Here is a 25,156-nt window from a genome sequence, read left to right on the forward strand (position 1 = left end):
AGTTCATAATATAGTGTCTGTACCTGTGTGTGACGGTTTTCTCACAATTCTTCTGTGATTTTAACCCCACTATTTATTTTTACCAGCATACAAAATGACTGTTTTCTTGGATTTTTCCCAGCTTGCAATGCGGCCGAGACCTGACTCATTAGTCAGCTGATGACAGGGAGCCTGTCTGCTTCAATGGGTGGAGGGATCAATCTGCAACTAATGCAACAGCTGTAGGCACCCTGATTGAAAACCACGGATCTTTTGTTTCAATGGGTGGGGTGGCTGATGGTTGAGAGGGAGGAAAATGGCATTGTGGGAGTTGTAGTCAAAAAGTCAAACAGGTAATACAAGTTCACAAAAAGCTAACCACAGTGTTATGGTAATCTCACAACATAGCCATTTAGCCCCAAGACAAGCGCAGATCCTTCCTAAGCATGTCCATTACTGTCTGCCAGGTGCGTACTAAAATAACCTTATGGTGGATAACCCCTTTAAGTCCTTAAGTCCCCAACAGGTTAAAAAAGGATTTATACGATTTTTCTGCAGATCTCCCCAATTCCAGTTGATCCATAAGTAAGTAATGCTTCACCTGTTGGAGTACCTCCTTTTTAGTCAGAAGGTCAGAGACTTCCTTAACCCACCACTTCTTCATTCTAACATAATCAGTAGCATCTGTCATGTCTGTATTGGCCTGTGTTCATGCACAGCTATTGATTTGGTTGTGTGTGAACAGTTTTACATTACCTGGTCAGGGAATAGTTAATAGCTTTTTGCTTGCTAGCCAATAGCTCTTAGGGTGTGTCTATTTAAAGTCAGCCCAGTCTAGCCTCTGGGCTGGTGATACTTCATTAAATCCTGACTTGCTAAGATGCTGGAGATGCTGCATGGAGCTCTTAGTGAAACACTCTTTATTTGAGCTTTTAATCTATCTCTGTTTTGTGCACTTTGTATTTTCTGGTTTTAGCCAATGTTATGTGGCAAGCTCTCAGTAGATTTTAAGCTGTGCTGGTTTAGTCGGTTTTAGGATTTGTCTGTTCTTTTTGCTATGTGTCTGTTCACATTGTTTTCTCTTGTATCCGTTCTTATGAAGTTCTGTGTTTTATTTTTCTGTTTTCCTACTAGGCCAGCACTACTAGGCCACAGTTTTCCTCCTGTCCACACTGGTGAGTGTGCCGCTGGCCAGTAGTCTATTTGGATTTATTATAAATGGCTACTTCGTTAGTGGAGTGGAGTGTCCAGTTTGTGTGTCTAGTGTGAACAGTGTCCTATGTTGCATCCCTGTTACCATTCCATGGGGACTCCTTGTCTACTGGAGGTGTTTTGAGGGATTGCGATTTATCCTGTCTTTTGTTCACTGTGAACAGGGTTCTATAATTATATCCTGTTGTATCCATTTTTCTGAGTTGTAACTTGGCATCCCTGTTTTCTGTCCATGGGGACTCCGTGTGTACAGGAAGTGTTTGAAGGGTTTGCTATTATTCCTGATTAGCGATAGAACCCGTTTACCTATCCGTGGGGACTCAGAGGGTACTGTTATTGCTGTGTCTATCACAGGTTTTTCTGGGGGATTAAGCTTATTCCTGTTTGGTTCTGGAGTATGTTCAGACTTATCCGTTTTCCTGTCTGGTGTTTTGAACTCTACATGTTTATTAGTTCTTTATTCAGATCTTTGGAGTTCTGTTCATGACCAATTATCTATAGTGTCCTCTGTTCAGGACCACTGAGTCCTCTGTTCATGTCCGCTGATATAGTGTCCTCTGTCCTAACTCCCTGATCTGTGTCCTCTAAACTTTATACTATAGAGTTCTAAGCTCCTGTTATGTTTCTGGTTTGTGACCGACTATTTATTAGTATGTGTTTTTATTCGGCCCCTGCACTTTAGCTCAGGGAGGGACCGGCGCCCAGTTGTCGATCCACCATTTAGGGTGGATGGGCAAGTAGGCAGGGAGAGCGGTTTTAGGGTCAGTTTAAGGCTCACTCTCTCTGTCCCCAGTCGGTCCCTGACAGCATCAAGGTGCGTTTCCTGTAGCATCACTACATTTGGGGAGAACCGTTTCAGGTAACAAAGAATCATATTACGTTTGTGAGGTGACCTAAGACCCTTTATATTCCATGAGATAAGTTGCATATTTAATGTACGTACGTGTAAGCACATGTAAGCACATGACCAAAGCGAGCAGAGCAAATAAAGAATAAATGCTCATAATTTACCCATAATTATGTTTATAGACATAGTCACTTGTGCATATATGAGATCATACATAATGGTTCTGAAAACACATACTATAATGGATAATGAATCTATTTATTGCATCATAAAAGCTTATTCTGTTATTTCCAAGGATAGCCTGGCCACATGAGGGTTTCTTTTATCGCACCAGTATTACTGTACATTAAACTAAATGAAAATTTTAAGATATAAGGAATTTACTATAGTGCAGAAAGCTTTAGAATAGGACTACATGGTGACTTTGGCCTTACAATGTGCATCACAACCAAAGGTCACTATGTTATGCTGCCTTTATCGCACTGCATTATAGCTAAGAAAAGTGAAGGTGGTTGTGTTGTGACCGGCAATCCTTCCTCTATTCATTTATATTAGCTTTGAAGCAGCACTATGCAGATGATGTGACATAGCTTTGTTGCATGGCCAAAGTCACCATGTGGCCGTAACAGTTTTTAATGCAGATTTTTAGCCAAAAGTGGTTCCAGCAAGAAGGAAATTATGCCTTTATATTTCCCTCTCTTTTGCTCTTTTTGGAACCTACTTCAGGCTTTGGTTTAAAAAACTGCATCAAACACGGCTGTGGAATTTTCACAAAAAACAGTATTCACGATTTGTTCAAAAAGAAGAGGTTTGCTATGGGAATTTGCTTCTAAACTGGGCGGTTCCCGAGACACATGTCAACAGAGATTACTTAGACAGAAAAGAACAACCTTAACTTCAGAAGCTCATAAGTACTGAAAGGATTAAGATTTTTTAATAGAAGTAATTTACAAATCTGTTTAACTTTCTAGAGCCAGTTGATATATATAAAAAAGTTTTTTCCTGGAATACCCCTTTAAGTATTATATGAAGAAAACATTTTTTAGAGAAACTTAATGCTAATATCTACCAGGGGAAACATTACTGTTTGAGTGGGCACCAGGGAGTGCAATGTTCTGAGTAGGTGTTTAATGATTATTGGGAAGTAGAAGTAGGCACAGTGATGACATCATTGTGTGGAGGAGTACAGGACAGCAGTATGTAGGACTTATCGTCTCACTGTGACCTGAAACCATGACTGAACTAGAACAGTATTTAAACGGGAGGACAAACTAGAAAACGTATGTATACTTTTCCTTTTCCCTATTCAGATATTTTTGTATTAATAATTTAGAAGGATGAAGAAAACAGCGCTATTATCGAATCCTTTAAGGAGTCTTAGGGTTTAAGGTCTCCCATTTATTTGGTGCATCTCTCCCCCCCCCCCCCCCCTTCTGACCAGTAGACCAGCTGGTTGCCAGACCTGATGCATTTTGCCATAATTTGTGCCATCTGTTGTAGACGGTGATCACAGTTCTTTCCATGTATATTTTGTTTTGCATATGAAAATGTTTTTATATGCATTTTGATTTTATGCTTTTGAAATAGTGACCGGGGTTGCCTTACTTTACTCATTGCTCTGTTTACTATAGCTTGCATTGACAATCTTTTTCCCTGCTGCATAGGCATGAATAGTCTATAATAGAACCACAGCGCATACCTTTATGCCCTAGTAAGACGATGCGTTAAGTGCCTGTATATACAGTATTTTAGATAAGTAAGGGGTTAACCACTTCGGGACGCAGGGCGTACAGGTAAGCCCCCATTCACGAGTCCTTAAGGACTCAGGGCATACCTGTACGCCCTGGTCCCGTTACCAGAATATAAAGTGTTGTCACGAGCAAAGAACGCCTTAAACCCGGTGGGTCCTGACTGCTATGAGCAGCCAGGACCCAGGGTTGAAGCCAGGCATCACCGATCAGGCTCATTCCCAGCCCTAACCCTTTAGATGCCACAATCAAAGTTTATTTCAGCTTCTAAAATTAAACTGAAAGAATCCCTGCAGCTCAGTGGAGCTAATCAGGACTATCGCGATGAAATTGCGATGTGCTGAGAGGACGGCGGGAGGGTCCTCACCTGCCTCCTCGCTGTCCAATCTGTGTTCTATTAGTCCAAGCCTGCCATGCAGGCTGGAGCAGAAGAGCACCGATAACACTGATCAATGCTATGCTATGGCATAGCATTGAACAGTATATGTAATCCCCTGTGGGGGCTAAAAAAAAAAGAGTAAAGAGAGTAAAAAAAAAGTTAATAAATGTAAATATGCCCCTAACATAATAAAAGTTTGAATCACCCCCCATTTCTAATTTTTAAATCGAATAATGTAATAAAAATAATCATATGGTCCCGCCGCATGCGTTAATGTCTGAACTATTAAAATATAAGGTTAGCTAAACCACATGGTCGATGGCGTACACGTAAAAAAATACCAAAATCCAAAATTGTGCATTTTTGGTCACTTCATATACCATAAAAATATTAATATAAAGAGATCAAAACGTCCCGTCAAAACAAAAATGGTGAAAAACGGTGAAAAAAATTAGCTCTCATACATCACCATATGTGGAAAAATAAAAAAAAGTTATAGGGGTCAGAAAATGACAATTTTAAAATACTAATTTTGGTTCATGTAGTTATAATATTTTTAAGCAGTAAAACCAAATAAAACCTATATAAATTGGGTATCACTGTAGCCGTATGGACCTACAGAATAAAGATAAGGTGTCGTTTTTACCAAATAGTGCACTGTGTAGAAACGGAAGCCCCCAAAATTTACAAAATGGCATTTTTTTTTATTTTCACCCCACAAATGTTTTTTTTTTTTGTTTGGCCACAGATTATGTTATAAAATAAGTAATGTCATTACAAAGTACAGTTGGTGACACAAAACACAAGCTGTTATATGAGTCTGTAGGTGCAAAATGGAACGCGTTATGATTTTTAGAAAGGGAGGAGGAGAAAACGAAAGTGCAAAAAAGAAAATTGTCCTTAAGGTGAAAATGGGCTGAGTCCTTGAGGTGTTAAGACTCCTGCTCCCCATTAACACCTAAGACCTTGTAACGCTAACGAGTCACATGACAGCAGAGATGGAAAATGGCTAAAAGGGGTGTACTCACTTTTGTTGCCAAGGTTTACGCATTAATGACTGTGTATTGAGTTATTTTTGAGGGGACACAACATTAAACACTGTGGCTGTGCACTCACGACTTTATATTGTAGCAGAGTGTCATTTCTTCTCATGTGTTGTCATAAGAAAATATATAATAAAATGTTTTCGAAAAGGTGAGGTGTGTATTCACTTATAGGAGATACTTTATATGGATATTTTTGGCTCCAAAACAAGACCAGATGTGTATAATATTAACTGAATGTCTAATTTATCAACCACTGTTTTTTAGTCTAAATATGCTATAGGCTGATACAGTTTGGACCAGGGCTGATCTTTTGTAGAAATTGAAGGAAAACTGAAAGCAGATAGCGTGTGTGGTGTCTACCCAGTACACAATTTACATATGAGCTCCACTTGGGGTGGGCAGATTATAGCAATCTCTGTATACAGTTATGTGCATGCTAGTAGCTTCAAATGTGTTATGAGTGGTTGCATTTGTACACCTGTAGATTTAATGTAAATGCTGTTCCCCAGTTAAAGGGGTACTCCGGTGGAAAACTTTTTTTTTAAAATCAACTGGTGCCAGAAAGCTAAACAGATTTGTAAATTACTTCTATTAAAATATCTTAATCCTTCCAGTACTTATTAGCTGCTGAATACTACAGAAGAAATTATTTTCTTTTTGGAACACAGAGCTCTCTGCTGAATCACGAGCACAGTGCTCTCTGCTGACATGTCTGTCCATTTTAGGAAGTAGGAGAGAGTAGGAGAAGGAGAAGGAGAAAATCCGCATAGAAAACATATGCTGCTCTGGTCAGTTCCTAAAATGGACAGAGATGTCAACAGAGAGCACTGTGCTCGTGATGTCAGTAGAGAGCTCTGTGTTCCAAAAAGAAAATAATTTCCTCTGTAGTATTCAGCAGCTAATAAGTACTGGAAGGATTACGTTTTTTAAATAGAAGTAATTTATAAATCTATTATAATTAATACAGAAAAAAACGGAGGGTGGCACCTAATGGCAAATGAAGTGCAAAAAATATATTTAAATGGAAATATCCAGGAATGTTCATAAATAATCGATGTTCCTAATACACATGATAGAGACAATCCATTGTAGAAACTTGCTCCATGTGTTACGGTGGTGCCAGGACGCAGATAAGTAGTTCACACAATATATGTAAAAAAGGAAGAAGTCCGGCAACTCACCGTTGATACGCTGACTGCTGCGAGGCTCAAATCATGTTCATGAGGCGGAGATCAGTGTGGGAAGCTCAGGAGGCGATTAACCGGTTGATTTCGTGCAAAAGCACTTCGTCCAGCCTCGGACGAAGTGCTTTTGCACGAAATCAACCGGTTAATCCCCTCCTGTGCTTCCCACACTGATCTCCGCCTCATGAACATGATTTGAGCCTCGCAGCAGTCAGCGTATCAACGGTGAGTTGCCGGACTTATTCCTTTTTTACTTATATAATTTACAATTCTGTTTAACTTTCTGGCACCATTTGATTTAAAAAAAAAAAAGTTTTCCACCGGAGTACACCTTTAAACCAAGACGTTTTTTTTTTTAAATCAAAGCTAGTTCTTCAAAGAGAGGCCATAAAATATACAATGGATTAAAGCACTATGTGGGTAGGGTAAAGCAAACACTAAAATAGAACTCTATCCAACATTAACTTATCACAATAGTTTGTAAATATTTTTCTGTGCCTGTGTCACAATCTGTCACGCAGTGATACATGGAATGACAGGCCTGATAGAATATTCTGGAATGGGAGAGGAACTGATGACAAGTTACATGGCCTTACTTTACTTTATTGCAATGATGTTCTGTCATTACTTAATGTGGTTACCCAGGATTTAAAAACTTTGTTTTTTGTTTTGTTTTTAATGGAGAAAAGGAAATGGGGCTGAACTGCAATATTCTTCTTAGACTATGGATAGATCTGGTGTTTTTGTCTAAATTACAACCAATCAATCAATCCATGCAAACATCTTTCATTTTATTTTATGACTCATTTACTTTTATTTATGACAAAAAAAAAGACCCTCAAGAGCAAGAAATGTGTTACTATTGTTAATGTCATTGGGGGGAATTTATCATTGGTTTTACCCTGGTTTTGTGATGTACATTTGTCTCACAATTTGTCTCAGTTGCTGTTTTGAGACTTTTTATTGCGACTTTTGCTTTAGAAGGTTTTTCAAAAGTTAAAACACCAAGTCGTGATTTCAATAGATATCATGCAGTGTAGGGCTGGGCGGTATACCGGTTCATACCGAATACCACATTTTTGGGCTGCACGATATGAATTTTCCCCCATACCGCAATACCGGATGGGCCCCTCCCCCTCGGGAATGTATTATCAGCCTAGCGCAGCGCTGTCTCCACATCAGGAAACTAATCCTAATTTTACCTGGCAGCACTGTTTTGCTCCCCCCCCAATTAAGGATCAGCCCAGCGGGGTACTACTCACAGATGTCAAGCACTGCCCTCCTCCTCTTTGTTGGGGGCCGCCGGGTGCTGGAACTCTATACTGTACGCCAGTGGTCCCCAACCTGCAGACCTCCAGATGTTGCAAAACTACAACTCCTAGCATGCCCGGACAGCCAATGGCTGTCCGGGCATGCTGGGAGTTGTAGTTTTGCAACAGCTGGAGGTCCGCAGGTTTGAGACCACTGCTGTACGCTGTATACCTATGCCCGGGCTGCAAATGATATAGAAAATAAACTTTTAACTCACCCACCTCGGCCACTCGCTGGGGACTGGAACGTGGACAGCCGTCAACGATGCCCCGCCTTGGCCAGTGATAGGCTGAGCCCACTGTCATGTAAGAAGTCGGCTTCTTAGATGACAGTGGGCTCAGCCTATCACTGGCCTGGGCGGGACATCGCTCTGGCCGGTGATAGGCTGACGGCTGTCCTCCCCTGTCCCCAGCGTGCGGCCGAGGTGGGTGAGTTAAAAGTTTATTTTCTGTATCTTTTGCAGCCCGGGCATAGGTATACAGCATACAGCAGTGGTCTCAAACCTGCGGACCTCCAGTAGTTGCAAAACTACAACTCCCAGCATGTCCGGGCATCCTGGGAGTTGTAGTTTTGCAACAACTGGAGGCCCGCAGGTTGGAGACCACTGGAGTACAGTGAGTTCCATCGCTGGCGGCCCCCAACAGAGAGGAGGAGGGCAGTGCTTGACATCTTTGAGTAGTACCCCGCAGGGCTGATCATTAATTGGGGCGAGCAGAACAGTGCTGGCGGGTCAGATGATTTTGAGGGGGGGGAAGCCGAACACCGCGTGCGGGTCACATGATTGGGGCAGGGGGGGGGGGACAGAACAGCGCTGGCGGGTCACATGATTTGGGGAGGGGGTGAGAAAATATCGTTATATACTGTGGAACTGCCGTAAGTTAAAAAAATACTGTGATACACATATTTGGTCATACCGCCCAGCCCTAATGCAGTGGTCAGGAATTTATGATGTGCGACTTTTCAGTTTGTCGCATCTTTTGTCGCAACTGCCTATACTGAGGCGCAATACTACACCAGCTCTGTGTTGGCTTACAAACTGACTGCAGACAGCAGTATTAAAAACAATTGATGGGGTAAAAAGACTTTCGCCTATACCACTCTTGATAAATAACCCCCATTGTGTTTGCAGAACAATATTTCCTTTACAATCTATTTACCCATTACAGCATGTTTTAATTCTGCTATGAATCGGAAAGTAGAAATGAAAATGATAAAAAACTACAATTACTAGGAAATACTTCCATCAGCCGATTTGCTGTGAAGTCTTTATTTGACCTTGCTTTGATGGATGTATAAGTGCTATCATTGTTCTCTGGCTCGTCCATTAGCTTTCTATCATGGCACTAATAACAATTACAATAATTGCACAGTAAATCCTTTCAACAAATTTACTTCCACCGAGGGTGATAAATGTAGCTATTAAGAGGGAATGCAGAGGTTAGGGCAAGAATGGAAGTCATCAGCTGAACTCTACTCGTGTTGTGTTCCAGTAGGGAACTATTGTGACTTAACTGCAGTAGTATGGTAAGTGACCTGAGATTCATTATATCCTTTGTCAGTGTTAGGCTAGGTTCAGACTACGGAATTTCCGCCGGGAAATTTCGCTTTGAAATTTCCGGCAGAAATTCCGCTTACCATAATGCATAGTGTAGTGAATGGTTTTCCGTTCACAAATTCACACTTCGGAATTCGTGAAGCGGAAAATCCGAATGAAAAATACGCTAGAAAATTTCCGCCTGAAGAAAGGGGTTGCTCTTTCTTCAGGCGGAAATCCTAGCGCAACACATAGCAGTCTATAGGAGACTGCAGTGTCCGCGCGGTCCTAGCGCCGACTAATTCAGTCAGCGCAGACGGAACTCGGAATCTCCGGCCGGAAATTTTCTGCCCGGAGATTCCGTATTCTGAACCTAGCCTTAGGGTACGTTCACACGGAGTAATTCAAGAGGAATTTACTCGAGTAATTCCTCTTGAATTCTCTGCTCCAAATGAATGCACATCTCCTCTGCCCATTGACTTTAATGTTATTTCTGCTGTCCTGTTCACACGCTGAATTCCGTTCCGCTTGAAGAAAGAACATGTTCATTCAAGTCAATGGTAAAAAAAAAATCCGCCCGACATCGTTTTCGCGCGGAATTCGCGTGCAATTCGTGCACAATTTGCGGGCAATCTCTGCGCAATTTGCGTGGAATTCGTGCGCAATTTGCGCGGAAATGGCTTGAAAAACCCTTCACTTCTTTCTCCCCCATGTCCGCATGCATTTTCACGTGCAATTCTTATTTGAAATATTTGTGTACATTTTGGCTAGGTGTGCACTATTGAATTTCTTGACTGGAATTTCCAGGTTGGAAATTTCAGTGCAGCAGGAATGGGATTCCGCTACACATTGCACCCTACAAATTATCCATACTTCTGACAGAATCCGCGCCACAGACATTGCCGACTATGGGGATAGCAATAGTCCTAGCGTTGCACTCGGAATCTCCAGCTGGAAATTCTATAGTGTGAACCCAGCCTTAGAGTAATTCTACACTTGGAGATGTGAGAATTTTGCTATCATGAAATGGGTGAAATGTACAACAGAAAATGATAAGCTGTGGATTACCGTATATACTCGAGTATAAGCCGACCCGAATATAAGCCGAGGCCCCTAATTTCACCCCAAAAACTCAGGAAATGTTATGGACTCGACTATAAGCCTAGGGTGGGAAATACATCATCCCCCCATGTCATCATCAACCCCCCGTCATCATCACCGCCTGTCAATCCCTTCTCAGTGGTCTTCAACCTGCGGACCTCCAGATGTTGCAAAACTACAACTCCCAGCATGCCTGGACAGCCATCGGCTGTCCGGGCATGCTGGGAGTTGTAGTTTTGCAACATCTGGAGGTCCGCGGGTTGAAGACCACTGAGAAGGGATTGACAGGCGGAGATGGACGGCCGGGACCATCCCCTCACAGCTAAAGCCAGAAACGTTTCGAGTATAAGCCGAGGGGGGAGTTTTCAGCATGAAAAATCCTGCTGAAAAACTAGGCTTATACTCGAGTATATACGGTATACCATAGGTCAATATCATTTCCCTGCTACTGGAATAGGCCGGTCAGATGACAGCATTTCCATCTCATGTGAATTAACACTCACTAATAAAATTGTCTAACCCTTTTTTTATATTCTCTCCATGGGGGAGATTTATCAAAACCTGTGCAGATGAAAAGTTGCTGAGTTGCCCATAGCAACCAATCAGATCGCTTATTTCATTTTGTAGAGGCCTTGTTAAAAATGAAAGAAGCGAGCTGATTGGTTGCTATGGGCAACTGGGCAACTTTTCATCTTCACAGGTTTTAATAAATCTCCCCCCATATTTTCACCACCATATTTTCATATATCATTAGCATGTTAGAAATGTTCTTAAAAAAAATAAAACTTTTCTACCTAAACCAGACTAGCTCAAGCATATGCATAAACTGGCATTTTCAGGCACATGTGGTGGCTTTTCTCCAAGGAAATTTACTATTGGAAAAAAATGACCTGTTTCATAGCAACAACAGACTTAATAAAAACCATAGCGGTGTATGAGATTATGATCAGTAGGAAAATATGTGATATTTCAGTAGATTTGTACAGTATCCATGGGCATTTGTGCTTTGCTTAAATGAAATTTACAGTATTTGCTACAGAAGTTTGGGAAAGGCTTTCCTGATCTCGAAGGTCAAAATCTAATTTAATCTTTGGCACTAAATATACAGTTTGCGATGTATTCCGTCCATGTTCACAGAGCCTAATTGTAGCTTCGAGTTATAGAACAAGAAAGCCTCTCTCTGTGAACACAAATACTATACTAATTCTAATATATATATATATATATATATATATATATATATATATATATATATATATATACTAGAATTAGTATAGTGTTTTAAATTTTAAAGTATGGGTAACTTGAAGATGCTTTTGAATTTTAAATGTAGAGAGGTTTCATTTGTATAAAATTGACTCCCAAAATGTTGATAAAGGGGTTCCATATGCTACTGTGGTGGTTGGTGTAGTGAATGGCAATACTTGTAGGCTGATGTTCACCCATACCAGTCTTATCAATAGGCATATGAGGCATACAGTTACTTCCAATGCTCTTTTGTGAGGGTGGTTACAAGACAGTACCTAACGGGATACATAGCTCAGTCCTCTTAGTAATAAATATGGGGCTCCAGAATACAAACAATTTGTCATTTAGTTTATTTTTTTAAATCTGAGACAACAATGCAATAAATCCTCTGTCTGCCATTTAATCATTTGTAAACCCTATTGCTGTCTAAGCATGAATCCATAGGTAACAGAGCTTTATAAATATTTATATTATTTATTTATTTCTATTATATAGAATGGGTGCAATAAGTATCCCAAGCTACTTAAGTGTGTATGTCTACTAAGTTACCTAAAATATGTAGTTAGGATCAATTTCTCACCCAATTCAGGAGACTAATGTTGCCCCAACACCAAGGATAACTGTTGGCAAAATGATTGTCCAGCAACCAGCTGTCTCTCCCAACCTTCTCAGACTCTTGCACACTAGGTCAAGCTGTGTTCCTAATGGGGAGAGGTGACCCCAATACACTAGATGGTCAACAGTCCCTCTAAAATTAGCAGGTTTAGCTGACACATATTTAAAGGGATAGTTCAGTTAATCATTTTTATCTATTATTAGTTTCCTACTTAATAGTTTTTTTATTTTTGCAATAAACATCCATTAAAAATGTACACTCCTTCCACCACTATTCCTATGGTGAAATGTCATCAAAACCCTTTTCTGCCTCCCTGTTGTGGCATCTCCATCTCGGCTGCTGTCACTCCTCCTACAGCCCCCACCTTCCGAGACGGAGATCACATAACTCAACTGCTGAGATGACCACCTGACTCTCCATCTGCGAGTGAGAGCAGGAGACTTCTTCTGCCTAGCAATACCTGTGAGGCAGTGCGTTTGGTCCCTTATGCGCCCTGCACTGATGACTGCCCTGGAGCGCAGAGGAGGGAGATGAGCGGCCACAGAAACTCGGGTGAATTGCAGCAGTCACACTGACCGGAGCAGCAATAGCGGTGGTGAGTTTGACTTTCTGTTTTATTTTTGTCTCTGCAGCTCCCGCTCCCCTGCTACAGCTCCCACTCCGCTGCTACAGTTCAGGGTCCCCTGCTAGAGCCCCCGCTCCCCTGCTACAGCTCCCCTCCCCTGTTATAGTTCAGGGTCCCGTGCAAGAGCCCCCGCTCCCCTACTACCGCACCCCTACTACAGCTCCCCTGCTGCGCTACGCCGCTCACCGGGTCTGGACGTCAGTGACGTCACTCGTCATGCCGCCACCGGAGAGAAGCGTGACGCAGGCCAGGTGTGTATTTGTGTGTCTGTGTGTGTGTCTGTCTCTGTGTGTTTTTGTCTGTCATTGTGTGTGTGTGTGGGGGGGTGAAACTATGCTCCTAATGTGCAGAAGCTATGCTACCTAATGTGCAGAAACTATGCTACCTAATGTGCGGAATCTATGCTACCTAATGTGCGGAAACTATGCTACCTAATGTGGGGAATCTATGCTACCTAATATGTGGAATCTATGCTACCTAATGTGGGGAATCTGTGCTACCTTACGTGGGGAAACTATGCTACCTAACATGGGGAACCTATGCTACCTAATGTAGGGAAACTAAGCCCCTAATGTGGGGGAACTGCTGCCTACCTGATGTTTTTTTTTTTTTTTTAAACTACAACTCCCAGCATGCACTGACAGCCGAAGGGCATGCTGAGAGTTGTAGTTATGCAACAGATGGAAGGGCTCATTTTGGAAACCACACTCTGGTTTTGGAAACCAAACTCATTTTGGAAACCAAACTGCGCCCCTTCAGATCTTGCAAAATTTGAATTTCCAGCATTTCTAGACTGTCCAGGCATGCTCGGAGTTGTAGTTTGGCAACATGTGAAGGGCCAGATGTTGTCGAACTACAACTCCCAGCATGCCTGGACTGTCTGAGCCTGCTGGAAATTGTAGTTTTGCAACATCTGGAGGAGTGCATTTTGTAGACCACTGCACAGTGGTCTCTAAACTGTTGCCCTCCAGATGTTGCAAAACTAAAACTTCCAGCATGCACGGACATGCACATATAATAGCAGTGATCTGTAATTCTTAAGAAATTAACTTTCAACGTCAAAAGTTTATTCTTTTTAGAAGAGAGAAAGACTTTTGTTACTGCCCTACAAACCAAATATTCAGTAAAATGTAGGTCAAGGTAACTGCTCACTTCCGACAAGTAGTAAAGCCAAGCCTATTTCATTGAGTTCTAAATAGAAAAACTACTACTTTATGCGTGAAGGATGATGGTTAGTTGCAAATCTCTAAAAGCATTCAGAATTATAAAATAACCACACAAGTGACATATTGCTTTTTTAAGTCAATCTAGTTCACCATGTGACCCTGCGCTGTTAATCCAGGGGAATGCTGAACAATACTTATAAGACAAAACTAAATATGCTGAATTTATCTGTAAAAATAACAGCCATCCTATATGCCCATTGCCCCAGCCATCACGGGTAAAAGGAAGAAAAGGAGGAACTGGAAGCCAACTTTGTTGCGTTTATGAAATATCTCTTTGGTTTGTTTCACTGACACAAAAATGTCACATGGAATTCCTTGCTTTAGACTGTTTTTCACTTTATAGGCTACATTCACATGGTATATGTTAGGGCTTTAAAAATACCCTTTTTATACAAGCAAAATATGCCTCAAAGTAGGCATAACAACATAAAATGGAGGTTTTTTTGAGGTGACTGAATGTATCCATTTTTACTTAGACTAGAGTATTTCATGCTGCCATGTTTTTTTAATACTATGAGGTCCTATAGGTGACTTATGGCACTGTAGTAAACTGTGGCATACATTGAAGCCTGCTGTTTAAGGTTAGGAGTTAGGAGTATAAATTAGGAAATACTCCCAAGGTATACTCCAATGAAGGGTGATAGCATAGTATAAAGAGAGTCTCTTTATACAGTTGCTCCACATAGCTTCTCCAGTAGATCTATTTCTTGGTGTTTATTTATTTATTAATTTACCGGCGGAGTACCCAGCATTGTTTTTCCTTTCTAATCCTTATTGGGGAGGAAAATCAACAAAGGAGGAAGCTTTTGACTTCATATCCCATCCTCATATATTGTTGTCAAATCCCAACCCCATATCCCGTCCACATATCTCGTCCTCATATCCCGTTCTCATATCCCGACCTCATATCCCGTCATCATATCCCCCTCATATCCTATCCCGACCTCTTATCCCGTCCTCATATTCCGTCCTCATATCTCATCCTCATATCCTGTCCTAATATCCCGTCCTCATATCCCGACCTCCTATCTCAACCTCATATCATGTCCTCATATCCCGACCTCCTATCCCATCCTTCTATCTCGACCTCATATCCCATCCTCATATCCCTCTCATATCTTGACCTCCTATCCCGACCTCCTATCCCGTCCTCATATTCCGTCCTCATATCCTGTCCTCATATCCCGACCTCCTATCTTGAACTCATATCATGTCCTCATATCCCGACCTCCTATCCCATCCTCCTATCTCGACCTCATATCCTGTCCTCATATCCCCCTCATATCTCGACCTCCTATCCCGACCTCCTATCGCGACCTCATATCTCATCCTCATATCCCGACTTCCTATCCTGTCCTCCTATCCCATCCTCATATCCCCTTCATATCTTGACCTCCTATCCTGACCTCTTATCCCGACCTCTTATCTCATCCTCATATCTCATCCTCATATCCCGTCCTCATATACCGTCATCATATCCCATCCTCATATCTCGACCTCCTATCTCGACCTCATATCATGTCCTCATATCCCGACCTCCTATTCCGTCCTCTTATCCCGTCCTCCTATCTCGACCTCATATCCCATCCTCATATCCCTCTCATATCTTGACCTCCTATCCAGACCTCCTATCCCAACCTCCTATCCCGACCTCCTATCCCGTCCTCATATCCCAACCTCCTATCTTGACCTCATATCATGTCCTCATATCCCGACCTCCTATCCCGTCTTCCTATCTCGACCTCATATCCTGTCCTCATATCCCCCTCCTATCCCGACCTCCTATCCCGACCTCCTATCGCGACCTCATATCCCGTCCTCATATCCCGACTTCCTATCCTGTCCTCATATCCCGACCTCATATCTCGACCTCCTATCCGACCTCCCATCCTGTCCTCATATTCCGTCCTCATATCCCATCCTCATATCCCGTCCTCATATCCCAACCTCCCATCTCGACCTCATTTCCCATCCTCCTTTCTTGACCTCATATCCTGTCCTCATATTCCGTCCTCATATCCCGACCTCATATCCCGTCCTCATATCCTGTCCTCACATCCCGTCTTCATGTCCCAACCTCATATTCTGTCCTTATATCCCATCTTCTTATCTCGTCCTCATATCCTGACCTCATATACTGTCCTTATATCCCATCCTCATATCCCGTCCTCATATCCTGACCTCATATCCCATCCCATCCTCATATCCTGTCCTCAAGTGGGACTGATTTGTGATGAAGATATTGTAAGCTGATAATAAAAGGGGACGTGGCTTTGTAGGACTGGGCGTGATTTGCAAGCCAGACCGATGCACAAGGTAGATAATAAAATGGGTGGGGCTTAAAATGTGGGCATGTCTTTGTGATATGGGATGTGGCTTGCAAGCCAGATTGACACATTCACCAGGTGATGCAGAGCGGAGCTTGTGGAGTAAGGTACTGGAAGTCCCATATAATTGCATGGGACTTGAAACAAAAACCCATCTTTTATATAAGGGTGTAGGTGAGGGTTAATTTAACTATCATATATTTTTATTTGACATATAAGTAATATGTGTACCAGGTATTATTGAAATATCTCCAGCCGTACGGAAGTTATGTGGGAACATACATTTCCCATTGATTTGCATGTGACTTTAAACAAAAACCCTGACCCTCCCAAATGGGGGTAGTCAGGGTTAAATTAACTATCTTATATTTTAAGTGGACATATAAGTAACATGTGACCAAGTATTATCGAAATATCTCCAGCCGTTTGGAAGTTATGCTGTAACATATATTTCCCATAGACTTGTATGGGACTTTAAACATAAACCCCACCCCTGGCAAATGGGGGTGAGTAAGGGTTAAATCACCTATCCTATGTTTGTTGTTGACATATAAGTAACATGTGTGCCAAGTTTCATGTTAATATCTTTAGCAGTTTGGACGTAATGCTGGAACATACACACACACACACTCTATGGGGGACATGTATCAAAGATTTCACCCATGTTTTGTGTTAAAATTTTTGCGCAAAATTTAGCACAAGCTGTTTTTTTGCATCTTTTTTTGCATACATTCTGGTGGAGCATTTCGTCCAGATATGTAGGTTTCGGTGTACCTTGGAGTGACATATTTAGTACGCACAAATTTATTAACGGCGTACATTTCATTTACCCGCAGAAATCTTGTGCAATTACCATACTTTTTACGCAAATATAAGCCATCTTGGGCCGCACGTAGCAAGATGCTCTAAATCATCGATTTCATTTTTCAAAGAGTGGAGGTATGAGGAGATGACTATATTTGCCCGCAATTTATGAAACTCATTGCGCTTGATTGATAAATTTAGCGCTTCTGCGGAAAAAGGGGTAAACTGCTTCTACCATACACAAATATTGATACATGTCCCCCAATGAGTTTTATATATATATATATATATATATATATATTGTTTTAGTTAACTACTGTGCTCAATAGTTTTTATCTTGTAACTTGCTTGAGACCAAGGGAGTAGCTGTGTCCATAGCAGCTGCCACTGTATAAGATCCCGATCTTTAGAGAGTCCGCTCAGGTGTAATGGATGCTGTTCAGATTTGCAGGGAACGGGCTTTCTGTTATTTTTCCCCATTATACTAGTTCTTTGTAGAAGTTCTGCTATATATATATATATATATATATATATATATATTAATATTCATTTCGAGGGTTGCAGCATGTAAGTAAGTCAAGCTTCCATTTGCATTAAAACAGTTCCTTTCCCTGTCAACATGTTAGACGTTCCTGACTATGGTGTGAGGCCTGATTAATTCTAGGAATACCTCTGCTCTATGCCTAAGAATATACAAGAGAATCCTAAGGGTTCTTTTACGCAGAATTTCAAATCCACTGTGTGCAGAGGTGTTTTTTTCAGCGCTAGGAATAAAATCAGCACGACAATCAGAAAAGACATTCGTTAATTCTTAGGCCGGTTCCATGTTAAAATTGTTAAGTAGTATCTGACCCTTATACATCTACTGTTTATGGGTCTGGGTAAAGCAGTAATTTCATAAAACAAACCATGTAAGAAAGTAAACAAGGGTGAGGGTGCGTTGTAACCCTAAGGACATTCACTACATATCCTGAGGTTTGCTGAATAGGAAGATCAAGCACACAATAAAGTCAGAAATATTCAATGTCATGGCGCCCATCTTCTTACATTAGCCGCAGAGATCTCAAAAAATGCTGAATAAATGTTGTAGTCAATATGCCTGTTAAATTTAGCAACACTTCATCATTTCACTTATCTGGAATATGATGCGCATTATATCTTCTCTTTTAATTACATTTTGTGACCTGACTGATGATTTCTAAATTATTAGATTATTTTTCGTGCATGAGAATGCCGCTTTCGCTCTTCAGGCGGCTGTGATGTAATTGGATTAGCAGCTAGTACCACCCGGTTGACATTGCCAGCAATTCCCAGGCGTGTCCTGGCAAGCTTTGTTCCAGCACTGATAAACCTGCTGTCCTTATTTTTTTAACCACTTGTGTACCAAGAGTATCCTGGGACTCCTTTTCTTTGGAAACAAAAACTTGACTAAGCATCAGTTATTATTTTCTTGCTACTGACTGACTGAATCTATTTATCGATCATTGCGCATACATTTATATTTTATATTAAACATAAATGAATATTTGATTTTTAGGTTATTAAGAAAGACACAGGATTTTGGAGAGACTTTGGATTTGGAATGACTTGTCAGTACCGTTCAGACTTTATTAACATAGGTAAGTTTTATATGCTACTTACTACTGCCATCTACTGGACACTTTAATACATTTAGATCTATAGATGAGAAAAATGCCTTTGGCAGTTAAGGAAATGTATATCATAATATTTGCTAAGTGTTTTTGGCTGAACCTATATGCACAGTAACTACCCACAGTAGTAATTATTCTGATTCTTTCATCATAAGCTTGTAAGGCATGTCACGCCAGTACACGTCTGAATACAGTACATCCGGGGTTCACTTTACAACAATAAGAAGCAACAGTAGGCAAGGAATAAAAGGTTAGAGCTCCTGGTTTACTGACGGCAGAAGTCAAGTCCTGTCCACTGGGAATGGATGGGTTAGTTACATGGAATATTATCAGTCTTTTATTGGCAGAACTTGTATTATTGCTCAGCTCTAGTTTCTATAAGATCATTAATGCTTATAGAAATACAGTATTATGTCAGAGTGTACCTAATCCAGTTGTACACAATGCCAGGTATGGCCTTTGAAGTTAGACTGATTTCATTGCATTTTCTGTCATATATATGTGTGTGTGTGTGTGTATACATACATATATATATATATATATATAACCAACAACCAAGCACTCCAGAAGTAATAAAAAAAATGATCAGTGACGTTTATTCAACCCATGTCCAGCAGCAAGGTTTCAGTTCATCAATAGAATTATTCTCAAGCTTTAGAATGATTCTATTGATAAACTAAAACGTTGCTGCTGGACATGGGTTGAATAAAAGTCACTGATTTTTTTTCACTACTTCTGGAGTGCTGCTTTGTTGGTTTTCTATTTGAGTGGACCGTGATTGTGTCCGGACCGCTGGCACCCACATATTTTTGGATTTCGAGCAGTGCTGCTATACATTATGTTTGGATATATATATCTATATACTGTGTGTGTATATATATATATATATATATATATATATGTCATTGTCTGAACCCTTACCTCCACATACATACTTAGACCTCATGCATATTACTGTTTTTAGACCTCTATTGTACAGTTCCATTGTGCAGTGTCCATATCCTTCTATCAGCCCATACTGTACCCCTATGAGCCAATGGTTTAATAGACAGCTTTGTTAAAAAAAAAAAAAAAATCTAACATTTTTCTCATGGAATCATAGGGGGAGATTTATCAAAAGGAAAGTTGTTGAGTTGCCCATAGCAACCAATCAGATCACTTCTTTCATTTTTCAGAGGCCTTTTAAAAAATGAAAGAAGCAACTCAGCAACTTTTCCTCTAGACAGGTTTTGATAAATCTCCCCCATTGTGTTTCACAGTAATATTGTTATCTAAACATATTGTTCTAAGGGATAATACCGTGTCTAATAGAGATACCACACTGGACGATGGAGTGCCTATGTATTTAAAATATGTGCTACTGTACAAAGTGCACATTGACTAATATAGGTCAAAACTCATCCTTTTCGGCATGTTGATATAGGATTTCCCTATTAAATAGAGTAGTAAAATGCATTTATTTGGAGTTATGTTGTTGAAATCTCCTTGTAGCATTTCAGCTAAATATATTATTACTTTTCTGTCACTGCCGATTTTCCTCTAAGCTTTCAGATAGCGCTAAATAAAACAGCCTGTCCTGGATCTCTACAAACTTGCAGTGATCCATGCCATAGGGGACTGGCAGTCATTGTGAGAAACCTATTAAATGGAGCTAAAATGCAATTGATATATTAAAACTAACACTTTATTTAGCATTCAATGAAAAGACATAACAGTATTAGTGATAAAAAAAAAACGTAAATGTGATTTTGACTATATTCTACTTGGTAAAATATTGGAAAGACAATGGAACAAGAGCCATTTTTCATCAATTATTATATATATATTTTTTTTTATAAGAAAATTTTCATAATAATATAATAACTTGATATTATTCTCTTTTTACCTCAGGCGGTTTTGATCTGGATATCAAAGGTTGGGGTGGAGAAGATGTTCATCTATATCGGAAATACCTTCATAGCAACCTTGTGGTGATCCGTACACCTGTTAGAGGTCTCTTCCACCTGTGGCATGAAAAGCGCTGTGTGGATGAGCTGACACCAGAGCAATACAAGATGTGCATGCAGTCTAAGGCCATGAATGAGGCTTCTCATGGACAGCTTGGCATGCTGGTCTTCAGACATGAAATTGAAGCACATCTTCGGAAGCAGAAGCAAAAGTCCAGTGTCAAGAAATCATGAGAACACACACTGTGGGTCATCTTAAGTTACCGCTGCTGCAAGGGATGCATGAAAAGAACACAAACTCCGGGCACTAGATGTTCATGTTGTCTTCTTTCAATGGTCCTTCAGGATGCAGCAGGTTTTGATGATGGTTTACTAGACAAACCAAATAGGACAGGGCTGTTCTTGAATATAAGTTTACATAATAACTTTGAGAATATTTATGAACTACAAGTTACAGGATGCAAATCAAGAAATGGTTTAACGTCAATGTGCACTAAGCTGGTTGTGTCACACCTGGAATTACGAAGCAACACATAGTGAAATATGAATTTACCTATGGACAACAAAATAAATCTCTATTTAGTAAATTGACAACTCTTTTGGTAAAAGACAGAGAAGCTTTTTGTTTCAAAAGGTAGAACATTTCTCATACAGAGATTTCTGTTTTTAAATGTTACCATATTGCTGCAACGTCTGAAGCCAGATATTAGAAGCCATATGAAATGAGTTTTCTGGAGTGTATCTCAAAAGGCTGAATACAAGAATATGCCTGACTATGCATTGATACAACAATGGCCAGAATCCATTGTGCTGTAAGCGCACAATTGGTAGAATTTTTGCATTGTTTTGATTTGTATTGATATATGAGTGATGAATAGTTACACGACAAAAGCACAAATTACTGTATTTTGTTAGTCGTATGGTCCTTAAGTTATATCTTTGCCATTTGAAGTATGCAACATATTCTTTAAAAAAAAGATAGGATTTAGTGGTTGGAGTGCTGGATTCTTAGAGAGTGGTTAGACTAAGACCTCTGAAGCAGTTTTGGGAATTGCTAAAAGACAGACATTATACTGTGACATTGCACAAGATATATCCTTTGTTCTCTGACAACACGTAAACTCCAGGGGGAAGTGAATCCTATAATTATGAGTTTATTATTGCCCATCAATCCCATCGGCCCCGATTTCTCAAAGGGTTCTTCTGTGTAGAACTAAGAATCCCTGACTAATGCTAAGGACAGATAGGGAAGGTCAAAGCTGAGCAGTATGGGAAATATACATGTTGTGTGTTCCCAACTCCTAAGGTTAATAAATTGCACTGGAATTCTTATGGCAATCACTGCATTTTTTTTTTTTAAGATGGGTTATGGATCAATGTGTTACCCACAAAAAAAAAGTCCATCGGCATTTCCATGTATATTACCAAAGACATTTAGAAACATAAGAACATAGAATGTGCCGTCAGATAAGAACCATTTGGCCCATCTAGCCTTATTCCTATCCCATGCATGCTTAAACTGTAAGATAGTATTATGAAATCACAAACTAGAAATACAAGCCCATCATAGTTGATATGATAAAAGATTAGAAAGGTTTTCATGTAATTATGCAAATCTCTGAATGTTCAGACTCTATTGATAGATTACTTTAGCAAGGAAAGGTTTTCTTCTCGTCTTTTGGCTGTATTGATAAATTCCTCAGAGTTTTGATGGATGGTTCTGCAAAATATGTAATGTTTTCTGAGGCCAGTGTTAGTTATTTCAGTGAAACAGACTCAAAAGTACCAATATTGTTGAGTTTATATTTACCAACAATTTTTATATATTTTGACATGGAATAGTTGCCTTTGTTACTAAATGTATTAACTGTGTGAAACATTGTGCTTTCTCAGTAACACCATGTTCTGGATTTTACTACACCTCTGTAGGTAACTTAAAGGAGAACTCCAGAATACAAAAATTGTCCTCCATACTGCCAGCAGTAAAAAAAATAAATAGGTACATACCTTTCTTCGGTAACCCGCTCCGGTCTCCGCCGCGATCCTCTTCCTGGTTGCCAGTGGTCGGCCAGTCATACTGCACTCAGTTAAACCGGCCGCAGCGAAGTCCCAACTCGGCCGGCGATAGGCTGAGCGGCAGTGTGAGAACGCTTCAAGACACACAATTCTTCACTACACTGGCACCTGCTGCCTGGGCCAAAAATGTCACACTGCCGCTCAGCCTATCACCGGCCGAGTCGGGACTTCGCTGCGGCCTGGGAGTGCAGTATGACTCGCTGACCACCGACAACCAGGAAGAGGATCGCAGCGGAGACTGGAGGGGAGCGAAGGAAGATATGTACATATTTTATTTTTATTTTTTTACTGCCGGCAGTATGGGGGACAATTTTTGTATTCTGGAGTTCTCCTTTAACATTGGAGGGACTGTATTTACTATGTATGTTACTCATGTGGCATGGAATGTTTCCACTCAAAATTCACACTATAAGAATAATATTCTGATAAACAGTTATATAAAAAAGAATATTATTCTGAAATCTTGATATTAATGGGGTATCCCAGCCCCTAAAAATGTAACCCCTATCCACAAAAATAGAGATAAGTGACTAATCAAAGGGGGTACAACCTCCATCTCCAGAATGGGGACCTGACTCTTCCCACTGCATGTATGGCATACACTTGCATATGTCAGATTATAGACATTTTTATGATTCATGTCATTATCTTTAATGTTAACCATAGAGTGAAGCTCTACACTATTGCCTATGCTAAGATAGTACCCCCGATGTATTGCACATAAATGTCAGACAAAATAATGCACTTTGGCATTAGTGGGGCCCATAGAGAGATTTCAGAGATGCATTTCTATTTATTTATTTTTTTCAATAGAAATCATTTCTAAAAAGTAACGCAAGGGGCCTAACACTCTTCAGCTCTTAACTCCATTCTTTCAGTTTTACTACTGAACTGTTCGCTCATAGATGCTTCCACTTAACAATACTAGCCATTGTTGTCCTGTTGGTTTTTTTCTGCCCACAAAAAAAACCCAATACTTAAATAAGCCACCACATGCCATACATACATCTATACATCTGCCTGCACATTGCAGCCTGTTTAGTGCACAGTGTAACCCTTTCCTTGCTGTCTAGCTGTTTTTTCATGTCTTCTCACGTGGCACATTACAAAAACCCAGTCCACCAGTAACCCTTTCTCCCCAACATCATTTATAGAAGTGTTCTGTAGAACTCAGCCATCAGCTCATTACAGCTTGTTCAGTGCATTTTGTAACCCTATTTTTTGCTGCCCTGCTGTTTCTTTTATTTTCTTACATAGCACATTGTAAAAACCCATCAGTAACCCCTTCTCCCCCTACATGTCATCTATACTGTACACTGGGTAAATTCTCAGCCCAGCACAGTCCTGTTCAGTACACTTTCGCCAGCACTATGTTGGACTATGAGGAGTACGTGCTGTGATGTGCTGTGATTTGCTAGAGAGGTAAGGAGGAAGAAACTGTGAGTGTACTGTTGGCACACAGCTCAGCTCTGGTCCCTGACCCCTGAAATGGATTGATTTGAAATTGTGTACCATAGAGGGGGCTCTCCTTGGCTCAATAAATAACAGCAAGGAAAGCAATCAAATAACCCTGTCACCAATCTAAAGGGTTATTATAATAAAACCATGCATGTTTTTAAAAGTTTTTTCTTTAACAATAGGTACACTTAATGCCCAAATACTATAGCTGTGTATTCTAGCTAAAGAGGAATAAATGGGGAACTTTTATTAAGAACAATCTAGAATATAAGTCTTCATGAAAAGTCTGTTGGAGCAAGATATGCCAATTCTATTAAGAGGTGCTGACTCCTTAATAAAGTTGGCATATCTGTGACAATCATACACATTATGCATCACACACTGAAAGCTACACCAGTCTACACCTATTAGCTGGCATGTCAGCTTCATCTCGTGGCAGTATCTAGTTCATAAATCCTTTGTAAAAAGTAGAGTACTGTGTAAAACCACCAAAATATCACAAATTTTTGTGCAAAACTTCTGTATAACAGTTTAGTGGCATGCCAGGCATGATGAATTCCCCTTATGTGTCTGATTCTCAGTGAAAGTCCAATTATTGAATAACAGTAACAAATCATATTGGATATGTGCAGCAAGATTCGTGTTCTAATCCATAATACAGAAACTGGTACACTATGAAGGTGAACAAACAGCAATTCCCTATTACATTATAATTAATGTTATAGCTGTTGTTAGTACTTGTATCCGAAAATTCTCTCAGCCTCCTTGTAGGGTTAACTATTATTAGATACGTTTATAGGCCATGGCTCATTTGCAGACCACCATAAATCCTTTGCT

At 40.3% G+C, this 25,156-nt stretch overlaps 1 protein-coding gene across 17 annotated transcripts in view; it reads left to right on the plus strand.

Annotated features, from left to right (window-relative positions):
- CSGALNACT1 (chondroitin sulfate N-acetylgalactosaminyltransferase 1) overlaps positions 1-22,736 on the plus strand; it is a 487,912-nt gene extending 465,176 nt beyond the window's left edge. For all 17 annotated transcript variants that reach the window (XM_056569152.1, XM_056569147.1, XM_056569104.1 and 14 more), the window contains 2 exons: positions 18,725-18,806; positions 20,730-22,736. In XM_056569152.1, coding sequence (XP_056425127.1) covers positions 18,725-18,806; positions 20,730-21,019 — 372 coding nt within the window. In that variant the 3' untranslated portion in view covers positions 21,020-22,736. The remainder of the gene's footprint in view (positions 1-18,724; positions 18,807-20,729) is intronic.
- The last annotated feature ends 2,420 nt before the right edge of the window (positions 22,737-25,156 follow it).

Source organism: Hyla sarda, chromosome 1 (assembly GCF_029499605.1).
Source record: "Hyla sarda isolate aHylSar1 chromosome 1, aHylSar1.hap1, whole genome shotgun sequence".
NCBI lineage: Eukaryota > Metazoa > Chordata > Amphibia > Anura > Hylidae > Hyla > Hyla sarda.